The sequence below is a fragment of the Agelaius tricolor genome, unplaced genomic scaffold (assembly GCF_023055355.1).
Source record: "Agelaius tricolor isolate 1412-34295 unplaced genomic scaffold, bAgeTri1.0.p SCAF_6, whole genome shotgun sequence".
Lineage (NCBI taxonomy): Eukaryota > Metazoa > Chordata > Aves > Passeriformes > Icteridae > Agelaius > Agelaius tricolor.
In genome coordinates, this window is record NW_027269266.1 from 50,691,279 (window position 1) to 50,705,712 (window position 14,434).

At 38.7% G+C, this 14,434-nt stretch overlaps 1 protein-coding gene across 8 annotated transcripts in view; it reads right to left on the bottom strand.

Annotated features, from left to right (window-relative positions):
- The window catches only part of HECW1 (HECT, C2 and WW domain containing E3 ubiquitin protein ligase 1), a 251,651-nt gene that overhangs the window by 73,694 nt on the left and 163,523 nt on the right, over positions 1-14,434 (bottom strand). For all 8 annotated transcript variants that reach the window (XM_071429780.1, XM_071429779.1, XM_071429774.1 and 5 more), the window contains 3 exons: positions 11,981-12,150; positions 2,260-2,402; positions 163-263 (listed from right to left, as the gene is read on the bottom strand). In XM_071429780.1, coding sequence (XP_071285881.1) covers positions 163-263; positions 2,260-2,402; positions 11,981-12,150 — 414 coding nt within the window. The remainder of the gene's footprint in view (positions 1-162; positions 264-2,259; positions 2,403-11,980; positions 12,151-14,434) is intronic.

The following is a 14,434-nucleotide window of genomic DNA, read 5'->3' on the forward strand; positions in this document are numbered from 1 at the left end:
ATCCTGTGATGCAGGACTTTGTGCACTTCCCTTTGCTCATGACTGTACCTAAAGTCCCAGAACAGCCAGGAACTAATGCAGATTTCTAAAGAGAAAGAATGCAAACAAACAAAGAAAAATTCTAGAAATCTAGATAAATGATGGGTTAAGACTGAGAATTACCTGGATGGATGGAAGAAGTTATCTCAAATCGGAACTGCAGCTGGCCACTGACATGATCTGTAGGAAGTCTGCGACCCAGAGTGTAGCTTACAACCCTGTCCCTGAAAGAAAACAAATATTGTCACAATAGACTATAACATACCCTATGTCTACTGTGCATAGATACATCTGCTGTGTCCTACAAAAATCCATAATAAAATACATAAAGGCTATTCATCCCAGCCATGAGGGCATGTTAACTTGCATACAAGAGAACAAATGGCAGAGGAGAGGACAATGTCTTCAATTACAATGGAACAGCTGAGTAAGTGAGTAAGACAGGCTTCTGGGACACACAAGCACATATGTATAAATATAGAGAGAATGGTGGGAATGAAACTTCTGCAGTATGGGTATGAAAATAGCGACATGGGAAGCAAACAACTCCCACTTCAGCTATTGTAACGAGAATTTGCTTCCCTACAGATCTGACCATCTACCTTTTCATAGAACCTCACATTTCTGTATTTTCATCCCTTCACCATGTCTGTTCTTTCTTTCCTGTTCTTGTTTACAAAACCCTGTGCAGGCCAGTCCCCGCATACCACCTTCTCTGTCTAAACTGGCTGAGTGACTGCTCTTCATCTCTTTCCACCCCTCTTACCTCTATGAAGCTGAAATATCAGGAGAACACCTTCCTGACAAGGTTGATCAATGACTCCATTCTGTTCTTGTGCAGGTCCCTCCCTTTGCCACACTTCATCCACCCCTCAGAACAGAATGAAACTATAGAAGAGATTAACTTCCCAGCTGCCCACAATGAGGCTGAATCAATCTTTGCAAAGCATATCTTGAGTGTAACGGGTTCACTAAATAGTAATACTTATACATCTTTTGAAAGAAACATAGTTCACCTCCAGTTGAGCCAAATATACTTGCTAGCAAAGTTTCACATGCATCAGAAACTCATATAAATGAGACGACCTTGAGATTTGCGTACAACCTCTTTGAACTTGTGTGCATACTTCTTACTGAGCTTGCCTGAGATTTAAATGCCACTATGGTATTAAAACTGAGCCAGATCTAGTGCAGGTTGGAGGCACTGCTCTTGGCAAAGTATATCCTTAGAGAGACAGTGTTTATAACAAGGAAGTAAAATAGGAAGTTATAATCAGAAGATGATGAGAAATCTCATACAGAGGAAAGCCAGTGATACCAGTTACAGAGTTCTACCTTCCCCAAGCTGTTCTTATCCATCTGGTTCTTAAAAAGCTACTCTATCTTCTCTACTTGAGAAACAGGGAAGTAGCTTAGTCCCTTCTGGTAGATTCAGCTGTCAATATCACAGCCAGTTTCTGAACCAGCTGTTCAAAAACACTTCCAACAAGCTCATCTTCCTGCTGCTCTGCTGATTTGAGATCCAATTATCAGAAATGCCTTCTTGGAAACTGCATTGCATATGCTTTCCTCAGAAGATGATTCTTTTTTCCCTTGCTCTTCAAGGTCTGAACATTACAGGCTTAGAGACAGCTTTTTGGCTTTTTCTGATTACTATCCATCTTCCTTAAATTGGTTTGTGTTATTTTGGCAGCATACACTTTCCCAGGACTTTCATGCAATGGGGAAGCAGGGCAGTGCTTGTGAGCTCAAGGTTGTTCCTTGGCAGCAGGGTAGGGTCAGAAAGCATTAGTTACAACATGCCACGTATATATTTTTATAATATTTCCCCTTTCCAGAAATTTAAAAGAGACGAAACAGATCTGGCATGTTTTTAGCCCATAGGTAATTCCCTGAAACATGAAAAGAGCCTGCTGATAACATTAAAAGAATATTCAAATTGAAAATATTGCACTCTCCAAATTCGCAGCCATGATACACAAAAAACATTTTCTTTCCTAAATGCCAGCTCTCACTTTTCAAAACACCATGCAAACAGTTATGGAGGGAATTCCGTCTGGCCCATAGTCCTATAAAGTCTAATTAAAACCAACACCATTTATCAGACAAGTGTCAGTTTAATAACTTCCCCTCAACATCATTATATCACAATAATGATATATCACCAGGGACTTCAGAACAGCAACACACCCTTTGAACAATGTAAGCAGCAACATTTACCCTATGGCATGTCTTTCCAAGAGGCGCTGAACCGGCATGGAGAGCTTTCCCAGGAAACGCTTGATGATCGGTCGGCTCTTTGCAAATTTGTCTTTAACTTCTATTTCCAGGACATCGGTGGGCAGGGAGACAAAGCTGAATTGCTGAAATAAAAGAAGGGCACAGAACAATAAGCTGGTGGCTGGGTCACAGCAACACAGATACTACAGCTGAGAGGAACACCTCAGCACAGAGATGTGAGGACCTAGTGAGGTGAATGATACGTGATCACTCTTTTTAGATAGATTGTTTTGAAATATCTCCTTTTCTATTCATCTATGCCCCAGCTTAAAAAGGAAGAACTCTGAAAACTCTATTTATCTGGATCAGTCTCCTGTCCCGGTTCAAGCCACAGCCTCACAAAGAGCTCAACCAGAAGGAAAGCCACGGCACAGGCTACTTTCACAAACAATAATGAGAAAAACAGGAACAGCACCATCTAAAACTGCTCCTGTCACCAAGTACATTGAAATGTGTTTAATGCTGTCTCAGCTGGTCTGGTCATAAGAACATCTATTTGTCAGTAATCTTTCAGTAAGCTTTTAGAGACTGTGTGCATGCAAATCTGGGATAGGAACAAGGAGAGTGATACTTTAGGTTACAGGAACAAGCATAAGAGCATTAGGGCACCTGGAGAGGTCTAGAGGTCCCAAAGGTCAATTTAAAAATAGTAGTGAGGAGAAAATATACTCGGTAACTTGACATTACTTTCTCCTAGACTGGCTAAATTCAGTACAGGTGTGGAGCTGGTGACACAGGTCACAATAATTTTTCCAAACATCTGTTACTACTAGAATATAATCAATCAAAAAAGCACATTTGTGCTGTGGTGCACAATAGCAGGAAAACTGTCAAACCACTGTTCACCTGAGAGGTCAGTATTGATCTGGAAGACAGCTTCTGTGTTAAGTGAATATTGAGATGGATGAAAGGGTTTTTCTAGCTTTCCCCCTGCCAAACCCAATCTCCACAACAGAATCATTCTCTGGGTTACCAAGAGCTGGAGTTATAGCCCTAAATCACTCGCTCTATTGAATCATGGTCTAATTCAGAGATGCTTAGTTTAAATGGCTTCAAGTGAAATCAACATGAGTGGGATGTTCTGTTAATCACACCCTGCAAAAATGTAATTAATCAGAGAAGAACAATTCAAATGAGCTAAAGTGTTATTTTATTCTTGTTTTCTTCTACATCTTTGCAACAGGCCACCAATTAAGATAAATGCACCAAACAGGAGAACCTGAATTCCCCATGTATAACACAAAGTTGCCTTAAAAAATAAGTTGTCTTACTATTACTGTTTCACCTGCTAAAAACCTTGAGTAACTACCAGTTCATGACACTTGAAAGCAGAAGAGGGGAATTAACTTTAAAATGAATTATTGTGGCATAGAACAATTTGCCATTTAATGAATTCTCCTTTTTTGTGCTGTTGACTCCTATATTGTAAGTATAGTCGCTGTGGGGTGGAGCACGCAACACACAGGTAGAGAGAGAACTGTCCACAAGTGAAAAGCAAAATGTAGGTTTAATGATCTGAATCTCCTGAGGTCAATACCATCTTGTCTTGTGGTGCAACTCTGAAGAAAATCAGAATCTGCATTTCAAATGTCATATCCAAAGCTTTAGACTCTCCAGCTGTTCAGAGTTACACCAAACTTGACAATGGCTTCATGGAAGTGGTTTGTGACTCCGTCTGAGCCTTTCTTTTACTCAAATAAAAAAAAATCTCAAAGGAAGTAATGGATTTCAACACAGGTGGCAACTCATCTACCAGAACAGCTACAGTTTCAAGTCCAAAGACCAAGAAGAAAACTTTGTCTAATGACTGATTACGTGTTCATTTGGATAATAGCAGACAACAGGACAGCTGTAAAAAACAATTCACAGCAATTTATTTAAGTGATTATAAGAACTTGAAGTTTTCATTTGATCCACAACCAAAATTAAAGTAAAATGCATTATATAAAATGTAGGGAACAAAACTCTTGCAAGTAATGGGCAGACCACAAATTTATATATGATGTACAGCAGTCATATATGGATGAGCAGGTAACAAACAAGAAGTTAAATCTCTATTCACTGATTATCCCAAGCCAGTAACTACCAGTGCATTGCCCTGTTTATTTTTACTGCCAACTTGCTGTAAAATCTCAAATTCTTTTAATTTGAGATGACACATGACACAGCACACTCCACGAAGGAGGCAGCAGACTGCCTCAGCAGAGGACCTGGCCCTAGAAATAGCTTCTGACCCCCGCCTTGTCAATGTGGTATCTGATCCTTACCAGCTAGGGATGCAACAGCTCTCCTTTATAGGAAAGATGAGGAGGCCCTCCACTGAAAGGACGAGGGACTGAACCAGCTGCCCTTGCGTTTGGAAGAATCCCAGATTGAAAACCCCAGATTGAGTGAGAGCTTTTAGAAAAGAGTACAGACACTCCAGAGGGGAAAACCTTTTTAACTTCCTCTAGAAAAGTATTAGGACTGTTAGAAGAAATGGATGTCTGTCAGGTGTCCGGAAGTCTGAACACAAGCAATGATTGACAATCCCTGGTATATTGGGGAAAAATAGCACTTGTGAACTGCAGAAAAGAGGCCTTGGGAAGGCTGATGTTTCCTAACCTCTGGAATGCCTTGGCCATGTCTGCATTAGGAAGATTTATGGTACAATGTGAGTGGGTCCGGAGAGCAAAGCAGCTGGTGCTCTGCACCTAACACATTCAGACATGTTGCAAGGGTTTTACCATGAAGTGACTCCAGGCTGGTGCCCTGGATTGAGTTTACTCCCATTTATTTTCTGAAAAGTGCTTGGTGCACTCCTGCAGCACATCTGTTCACTTCCCTTCTGCTGAGAGTAATTGAGTTCATGCACTTCTGGAAGTGCACTGACAAGCAGTGTCTTTAGTGGGGAGAGCAGGAGATTTCCTTTGAAATGGATCTCTTGAATGGAACACAAATACTATTGCAGACAGACCCAGAGAATTGTTACGAACCACGATCAATAGAACAAGTTAGTATGTGTATTATTTTCCCAATGTCTTCTTCAATTATTTCCTTTTTAGGGTGCAATTGCATCTCTCTGGAATTATGATGTCTGGGAAGAAACAGACTTGCTCTAGGTGCAAAGTCATTACATCTCTCTACTTTCCCCACTTCTTCAGCCATTTGTCAATGCCTGCCCCACTTGCTACAGTGGCAAGAGATGCAATGATGCTTTGTTCCTAAACATTTAATGCAAAGAGGGAGTAGAGGACAGTAGAGAGAGATCATTTTAATTCCTCACTAACAGAAGAGCTACAGCATTATAGTGCAACTTATTACACACCGAGAGAGAGAATCTGTACCAGGCTCATCCTTAAAATGCTCCTGCCAATGGGAAAGCTTTAGCTGATATTTTCTCAGGCATCAAAAATCAATAGGGTATAATTAATTATTTCCACAGAAATACAGAAATGGAGGGAGAGTAAAGAGCAAAAGTGGCATGATAAAGAAAATCACAGCAACATATTGACATGTTAACTCTTCTTGGGTTAAGCAGTGTATCATCAATTTTGGCTCCGGTCATTAATAAGTCATTAGGATTCTCCTTTCATTTCCACAGATTTTACACAGCTGCCTCCAGCAGATTCACTCTCACAGTGAGTGAATCAGAATCAGACATCAGAATCAAAGCTACCTAGAATCAGCTGAGACTTTCATACTCTCACACCATCTCAATGATTAAATGTATATCTGATTTTACATTACTGCTGGCATCTTCAAGCACGATCTGTAAACACTGTAGTAAACACCATTGAAAGAGCTTCAGACAGTAACCTACTTTTCAGTGCCTATTTGCTTCCAGGCTCAGCAATGGTGTTACAGACACAGATGATTAACTTAATTAATGTGAACAGATCTTGAGGGGACCTTAATACATGACATATAAGGTAAAGAACAAAGGCCCATGCTAATGCTGACCTGGCAGAATACATCTATATCAATTTATAAGAGAATAGAACCACTTCCAGACCTTGGAATAGTTTTCATAAAAAGACAGCTACTGGTGAGGATTCATTTCCATGTTTTATTTTTACCAAATTTGTTTGCATCCCTGAATACACATGGATCCCAGTGACTCAATAGCACTATCAAGGAAATTGCTGAAATGAATAGACCATGTCCATTAGCACCAATCAGACAAGTTATGGGCAAGTCAAATTCTTTTAAAACAGTCAGCATAATAATTGGTAGACAGTATAATAAAGTCAGTATAATAAAGATAGATAAATTAATACACTGGTGACAGGAAGAATTGGGCTCTTGATTTGGAGTTGAATAAGCAATAGAATTAAAAATAAAATTTATTTCTGATATCCTTCATGTACAGGGATGATACAAGCAGAAGTAAATCTTAAAAGGCTGTGAATTACATTTGATGGATGAAGATAAATTTATTCTTTCAGCTGAATATTTCATTAGTGGGTTTTGTTTCAAATACTCCAATGAAACAATTACAGTCTTACTGCACATGCCACTTTCTGTCTGTATTACTCTGTTCTTCATTCAAAAACCTCCTCTACATGTCATTATTTTCCCATATAAAACTACTTTGCACCAACAGCTGGATAAGCTCATCAAGAATTCCAGTTTCTTAAGCTTTCTACAGTAATCCTTAGTGACAAGACAAAATACTGCAGAGTCAGTATTGCCAAGGGCAGAGCTCCACTGCTGCCATGGGTGGGGACATGCCTATTCCTACTATGAGAGACTGCTGGAACACAGCAGAGACTGCAGGGGGACAAATCCAATGTGGTTCTTTATTATTATGGCATGGCACAGTTGTTGGGGATTTTTTTCCCTACCATAAAAGGGATTTACATAAATGCACACATTGATGTTCTAAACTCTGATTCATTCCTTTCTACTGAACTCCTTCCAAGTCAGATAGGGCTTTCAGAAAATTGGCTTTCTAGACTTCTCCCTCAGATTCATCTATGAATTTATTAGCACAGCAAAGACTGAAAATCTTTGAAGACTCTCATCATCAGTAGTATACAAAGCTAGCAAGACTGATAGTCTTCTAGATGCAGAAGTTGCAAGTAAAATACAGTTCTAGAAGAATAACATTCTAAAAAAAAATCTAGATGATTTTTCACACCACAACCCATTCCTGAAGAAGCTAAAGTTGTCTTGGGCTTTGACACTTCAATCATCAACAGAACTTAAAATCTCTAGCTGTAAAGCTACAGCTTGTCTGTGTAGTCAAACAATGTTTTACTCTTTACCTGGACATGTGTGCAGAAATGTTATACAGGGAAGCTACCACTCACAAGGCTTCACTCAGTCCTGATGATATCTTTGGTGAAACTCATACGAAATTCAGGATCTGGATTTGACTTCACCTGTATATTGTTTTCATGCTTAGGTGTGAAGGCCTCCAAGTTCCTACAGCATATTCTTTTGTATTTGGCAGTAGAAGGGAGAAAAGCTTATCCACGTTAAACAATAAGGAATTCTGTCACTGTAATGTTTCTGTTGCTTTTATTTTGGTCTTCTGTTGAAATTATAGAATGATTCTGTAAGGTCATGGTAGGGCTGACAGCATTCTAGTGTTCAAATCAGATCAAGCACAACCCACTTTAGTGTAAATTTATACTGTTGATTCAAATATATAAAACATCTTTTTCAATGGTTTTACTCTGCTCTGGAAAGACTCAGCTTTGCTCAAGTATCCCCTGCTTGTATGACTCTAGGTTTGTGCTACATCAGGTAGCACCCATTTTATCAGCCAACATAAAGCATCTAGAGAGGAACAGAGCTTACATAAACCCTTTACTGCCTGATCTGGTTACTTTGGCAAATGTTTTTCAGTCCCAGAACTGCTGGGTGGTCCATTACATACCACTTCAGCATTCAGGATAACAGAATCATTTCCCAAGTTATAACTCTGCATTAAGAAAAGCAGTCACACACCAGCACTCAGAGAGTCAGCTGCATCTTGGCATTCCTGCAGGCAGCATCCAAACTCAGTGCTTCTATCACTGATGATGGCCTGCACTACAGAAGCCACCTCCCACTGGTGTTCAAGCCCGAGTGCTTCCTTCTTCTGATTTTGCATTGGTAATCTCAAGAGACAGCTTACGTGAGAAATTATTCAAGTGCAATATTTTTGAAAGGTTGTGAGTTATCTGAGGTGCAGAGAGCATGAAAATCCTGTACATCTGTGTATCAGATCTGACATACTAACTGCTGGTTGTTAAGCGCTCTTGCTCTCTGCTTATTCACATCAATTAATTCACTAGTGAAATGTGGCTCTCTTCAAAGTGATAAGACAGCCATTCCAAACACTCTTTTGTCTCAACTATATTTTAATAGTGTTTGTAAAAGCTGAGGCAAAGAAACAAGGAGTGAAACCACAGGAAGTTGAGATTGTTTTAACCTAGTAGTGGGCTCTCATTTTAGGGCAATCTACTCCTCCAGAGTTAGATTACTGGAGTTGAAATTCAATGTGTTATATAACAGATGACATTCCTACTACTTTAAGTGTGCTGAGCAGTTGCATCAGCCAATTTTTATCATCATCTCGTTGGCCATTCCTCAGAGCTCTCCTTCCACTCACCAGTAAATAAAACAAGAATTGAGGAAACAGTCTGCTCAAGCTGCCATAGTTAAGAAAGAAATACCATAAATATATCTAAGGTAAAGTCCAGAAACCTTAAGTTCTTTATCTGCCAAACCATAGAATTTCCTATCCAGTTGGAGGTATGTGAACTACTTTTTAAACCACTTTGCTTTGTTCCTGTAATCTATTACTTGTCTGAACAGTGTATCACTTCACTGATTTCTGAAAAATTAAATATTTTTAAATGAGCTGTTTCCAAACAATATGACAGCATGCACATTGTTTCAATATGAAACAATATGGAAATATTATTATTATTTTTCATGTGTCATTAGTATCATTATTTTTCTACTATCTATATTAGAAGATAAGCATCCACCCTTCTCAATTCCATTACATATACACAAGAGTTGGGAAATGGGCACTTCCTTCTGAGATTTTCTTTGCATTTTATCTCCAAACAGCATGATAGGACTATTCACCCTTTGTGCTTTTGCAACTGTATGGGCTGGCAGGGCAATACCTGCTTAATCTGGGACTGTAGAGTCCAGCTGTCCAGTGCCATGTGATTTCCAGGCACTCACTTATTTAACATTACAGATGTTTGTGAAGAGCATGTGGAAACACACAGAAACATGTTCAAAATGATGTCTATCAGGAGAAATCACCACCTTGGGCTTTAACTTGTCTCAGCAAACAATTCTCAGTGTGAGGGCTATTTCAACTCTACGGTGAGCCCTGCTGCAAGTGTCAAATTGTCACTTGCTACTCCTTATCTGTAAGGAATTTCCATTTCCTTATGTCTCCTGGTACAAAGTACTGCAAATCAGAGCAATGGAAGAATAGCTTTAAGTCAGGATAACTTGTGCTGTGAACAGCCTATGAAATGAAGATGATCATCAATATTACATGAGACAGATGAAAATTTTCCTGAGGTACCAGGGTGCTCCCAGCGTGTTTGTATAATGCAGGTGGTTACTATACAAACAGAACAGCCTAGTAAGTATATGAGGAAGAATACCAGAACAAATTAATATAAATAAATCAGTCATCTTTTAGTATGTAGGACTTTTAGTGCGGAAGCCCTTGAAAACTGAATTGACTCTCTGAATTTGCTCAAGGGTAATCAAGAACATATAGAAAGATCCTTGTCTGCAGATATTTCAATAATTTTATTTCTCCATTTCAGATTTTTTTCAAGTTTAGCATCCAATACAAATCAGATAGGTAATTCAATTGAAAAAAAAAAAGAACATTTGCCTTCTATTCACATGGAGTGACAGAGAATCTAAGAAAAGAATGACCCTTCTGAAATGATACATTGCTAAAATTTGTTTTTGTGAAAACAACTTGTGACTGATACTCTTAATAAAATGGCTACGAGTCCTCAGTATTTTGTCACTTCATAAATTCACATCCATGAGTGAAAAGGGTGGACAGAAGACTGGCTACCACCATGATTCAGCAACAGTTTTCAGTCTTCCTTCTCCCCTTGTCCCATGAAGGTTGCAGAAAATCAGGTCTACGGTCTTCCGTGCAGAAGAACCCAATGAAGCTTTTCAGTAACAAAACAAGGAGTTCAGACAGGCTGATTGCACAGACTGCAGCACAAATGCATGCACTTAAACTTCCCAGTATCAGCTGAGGAGAAGGCAGAAGGAGAACATGCTAACCATGGCTTGGATCTTTTACACTCCCTTGCCCCTCACAGGCTAACAACAGAAAGGGAGAAGGAGTACGCTTGCACGTGATCAAGAAAACCTGGGGGCTGAACAGCAAAGCTGGAAGCCAGCTGTGCTCTTTTGCCTTCCCCTGTCCATAATTAGGCCATTTCATTGTTTCTCCTTTTCTTGATGCCAAACTCCACTTGGAAAAGAAATGTCAGCCCACAAACTCAGCCATTTGGCATAGCTTGAGGAGAAGACACCCGTGACATTTTATCAGAGCCACAACCCTATGTACTGAGCATCCCACACAGAGAGCAAGTTTTCCCTTCATACCTGCTCCCCTCTAGTTCTGGGTCTTATGCACTTCACTGAAAGGTCTCTGCCAACTGCCTGATCCTCCATGCCAGTTCTAGCTTGACCATCTCCACAAGTGATACATCTGATGCTTGGCTCCACAGAGAAGTTATGACTTGGTGGATGCCTCAATGTTCTCAGTTAAGTCCTGCTAGAGGGCATTTTTCTCTGACTAGTTTCAAGGTTGTTTTTCCAGTCATACAACCTCCCCCACCCACCACATAACCTGATGTGGTATCTAATTTCTTCAGGTAGGAGAATTCAATCCTATTTCTGATGTCTTTTTGCCCACTCACAGCTCCATCTCTACAGAGTTTGACCTAATTATCCCTCAGCTACTTTATAATTTGCATTTTAATTTGAATAAATCTGTGCAGTGTATTTATTTACTTTTACTCTTTCCTGCAGTGGAGATATTGTTGTGACAGAGCACACCAGCAAATCACACCCAGTATGTCAGGCTCCTTTAATTCCAAAGAGATTCCTTACTCTTTTCTGCCTATTGCCATTTTGCATGTAATTTAAAAACAGCAGGCAGCAATTGAACTCTCAGATCTCATTAATACGTACAAGTCCTTCCAACAAAAAGAAGCAGACTACAGACTACTTCTTCAAGGTGATGGCCAAATGTGCCAAAGTTGCCGTTGATTTGTGTTGCCACTAATGCTTTTCAGTCATATTGCTTCTCTTTATTTGCATGCCATACTTGTTGTGCTTCATATAATGTCTCTGTGTAAGAACACTATAAAATCTAGCAGCAGCCTTTCATGCTATGCAAGTTTATTTTTCAATTCTGTTTCATGCCTGCCTTCATTAATTAACAACTTTATAAACTGCACCAATGAAGTACAACCTACACTGAAAGTATACCGAAAGTTTTAATGTACCACCCATCTTTGTAGCTAATTACTGAGACAAGTACTCATAGAATACATCAAACACAGTTAGCTCAACAACTATTTAGCCAAGAACTCAATTAAAAAAAAAAAAAGATAGTACTAGAGTAATGTCCATGCTTTAAGAAAAGTCTCAGCTTAACTCTCCAGCTGCTTACCTCCCCTTGCCAGATAGGGTTAACGGTGTTACAGATGATCTTAGATCTTTTCTCCTGTCCATGGTGAGGAAGGGCTGGGAAGATGCTATGTTTTCCAGGCTGGATGGAAATCTTCAGATAAGGATCTGGATTGAAGAACATCCCTTTCTTCAGACCAAAAGCCTGGAAATCTGAAAGATAAAGAAGCAGATTATTTTTCACATTCCAGGCATCTCTTTGGGATGCTAGGAACAGTACATAGGGAACTGGTAATGAACTCAAACAATATGGCAGGAATGTGAAAAAAATCACTATGTTTATTGTAAGGCAATATAATACCAAACCATAATGATCTTGTGATTTAGAATTTACAAATCATTATATAATGAAACTGCAAATTTAAAGCCTGATTGTGCAGACTGATTCAGCTTCTAAATCAATATTTATGCAACTTCAAGTGATATATGCATTTTTCTAATAAGCTGAGCACTTGCTTAGCCTGACAGTAGTGGAAGGACTATGAAAAAGAGATCCTGTCATTTAATGTCAAAGTCATGGATTTGGTACCCAATGGATGCCATTTTTCCTAGGTATCAATTTTACCATTGTACAGATCTTACCTTTTACACCACTCTTTTCCATATAAGAAGTAATTTTACACATTTTACCCACTTTAAATAATTTTCTTCCCTACATGGGTTAACTTCACCTCAAGAAAACTCTTGTCTATAATGTCCAAATTTCAAGCAGGGTTTTACAGCTGCAGAACTCCCAGGGAGCATAATATATGTTGCACACATAGAAAATGCCCAGGCACTTATTTGAAAATTTCCCCACAACATTCTGAAGAAAGACACAATGCCCATTATGATCTGTCCCTGTGAAGCTGATGAAATGCAAACTAATCTGCTGGTATTTCAATGATTTTAGCTCAGTTTTCAGTCTGACTGACCCCTTCGGTCTTCTCTTTTTCTAGATGCATTTCTAAGCTTGCTTTGGCACATATAAGCACTTATTCCTATTAGGGAATTCAGTAGCTAATTTATTTTCCACGACTCTTTGCATGAAGATTCTCCTCTATTTAAAGCTTTATTCACATCGGGCTATAAGCACTGTACTGCATTCTGCCTATTTCCTCATGCTGTATTGGAGAGATAAAAAGTATTAGACATAATGGTTTTTAAAACTGCAGAGATGCATACCTAAACATTCAATTTAAACACATATTTTTTCTCCTGGCAGTTTTTGAAAACATTAATTTTCACAGTCTTCTAATTCTCTTCTGATTAAAAACCCAATTATTCTGGCAGGTTGTGAGAGACCATGAAAAACCCTCAAGGCAGATATTTTGGATGACTCTGAAAATCATACACACTGCACACCATCATCAGTATTTTTTCCAGAAAATAGCTGTATCAAACCCAGTTGTGTGTTGCTTCCTTAACATATGGCAATAGCCAACAAAATAAAATGTGCAAATTAAAAAGAATTGCTTTTCTTTCAGTTGGTTTTAATCATCTATTCCACCACAATATTCATGCTGCACATATTCAAAAGCTGTTGCACAGATGGTCCTGAAACAGACTGTATTTTAAGAATCTCATTCTTGAGACATTCTATAACAAAAAAAAAACAACAACAAACAAACAAACAAACAAAAAATAGAGGACATCACTACTAAGAGCTTATTTGAAAGTACATTGCTGGAACTATGTACTGCCACAGTCCTAGCAATCCTATCACACAAAGAAAATTATCTGCTTCAAAAAGATAACACTGATTTTTTTCTCCCTTTTTTGTCTTCTGAGTGCAAAATCTCTGTGTAACCAGCATGTATCTCATCTAACAGCCCTGCTGAAATTCTATATGGCAAACTCTTTTGCTTTGGAAGTTGTACTGTTAGAAATGCATTCAAGAAATAGAAACCAAGATTGCAAAAAGAGTATGAATGACAAGGACCAGCAGTCCATCAGCTCAGGCTGCTAACATATGAAAGGAGAGAAAGACCTCTGGGATCTTATTTTCTTTCTCTCTGATACTTCCTCAAAAGAGTCTGAAACTGAAATATTTATTGCTGTATATGTTTCTGGGTTGTTTTTTTTTCCTTCAAAGAGAGACCATGCTATCTTTGGGTACCACTGAGTAACAAAATACTGATATTTTTCTACTGATAGAAAATACCTAGCACTCAATTATGTATATTTATAGATCATGTATCATAAAGAAAATACATTGAGGATGACCTACCAGCCTCTTTCCAGTTATGGGAATTAGAGCACAGCATGAAGATGAAGGTACTCCCAGCCTCAGTTAATAGTCTCATTTTTGTATTCAGATGAGGAGAAAAAAAGTAATTTAGCAAAGCACATGGCACAAAAATTTGTTTGTGTAATTTTCTTACTGAAATTACACAGTAATGCAGATTTTTTAAAAAAAAAGTCAGTTAGAAATTTCAATTTTATTGTCCAGAGTATG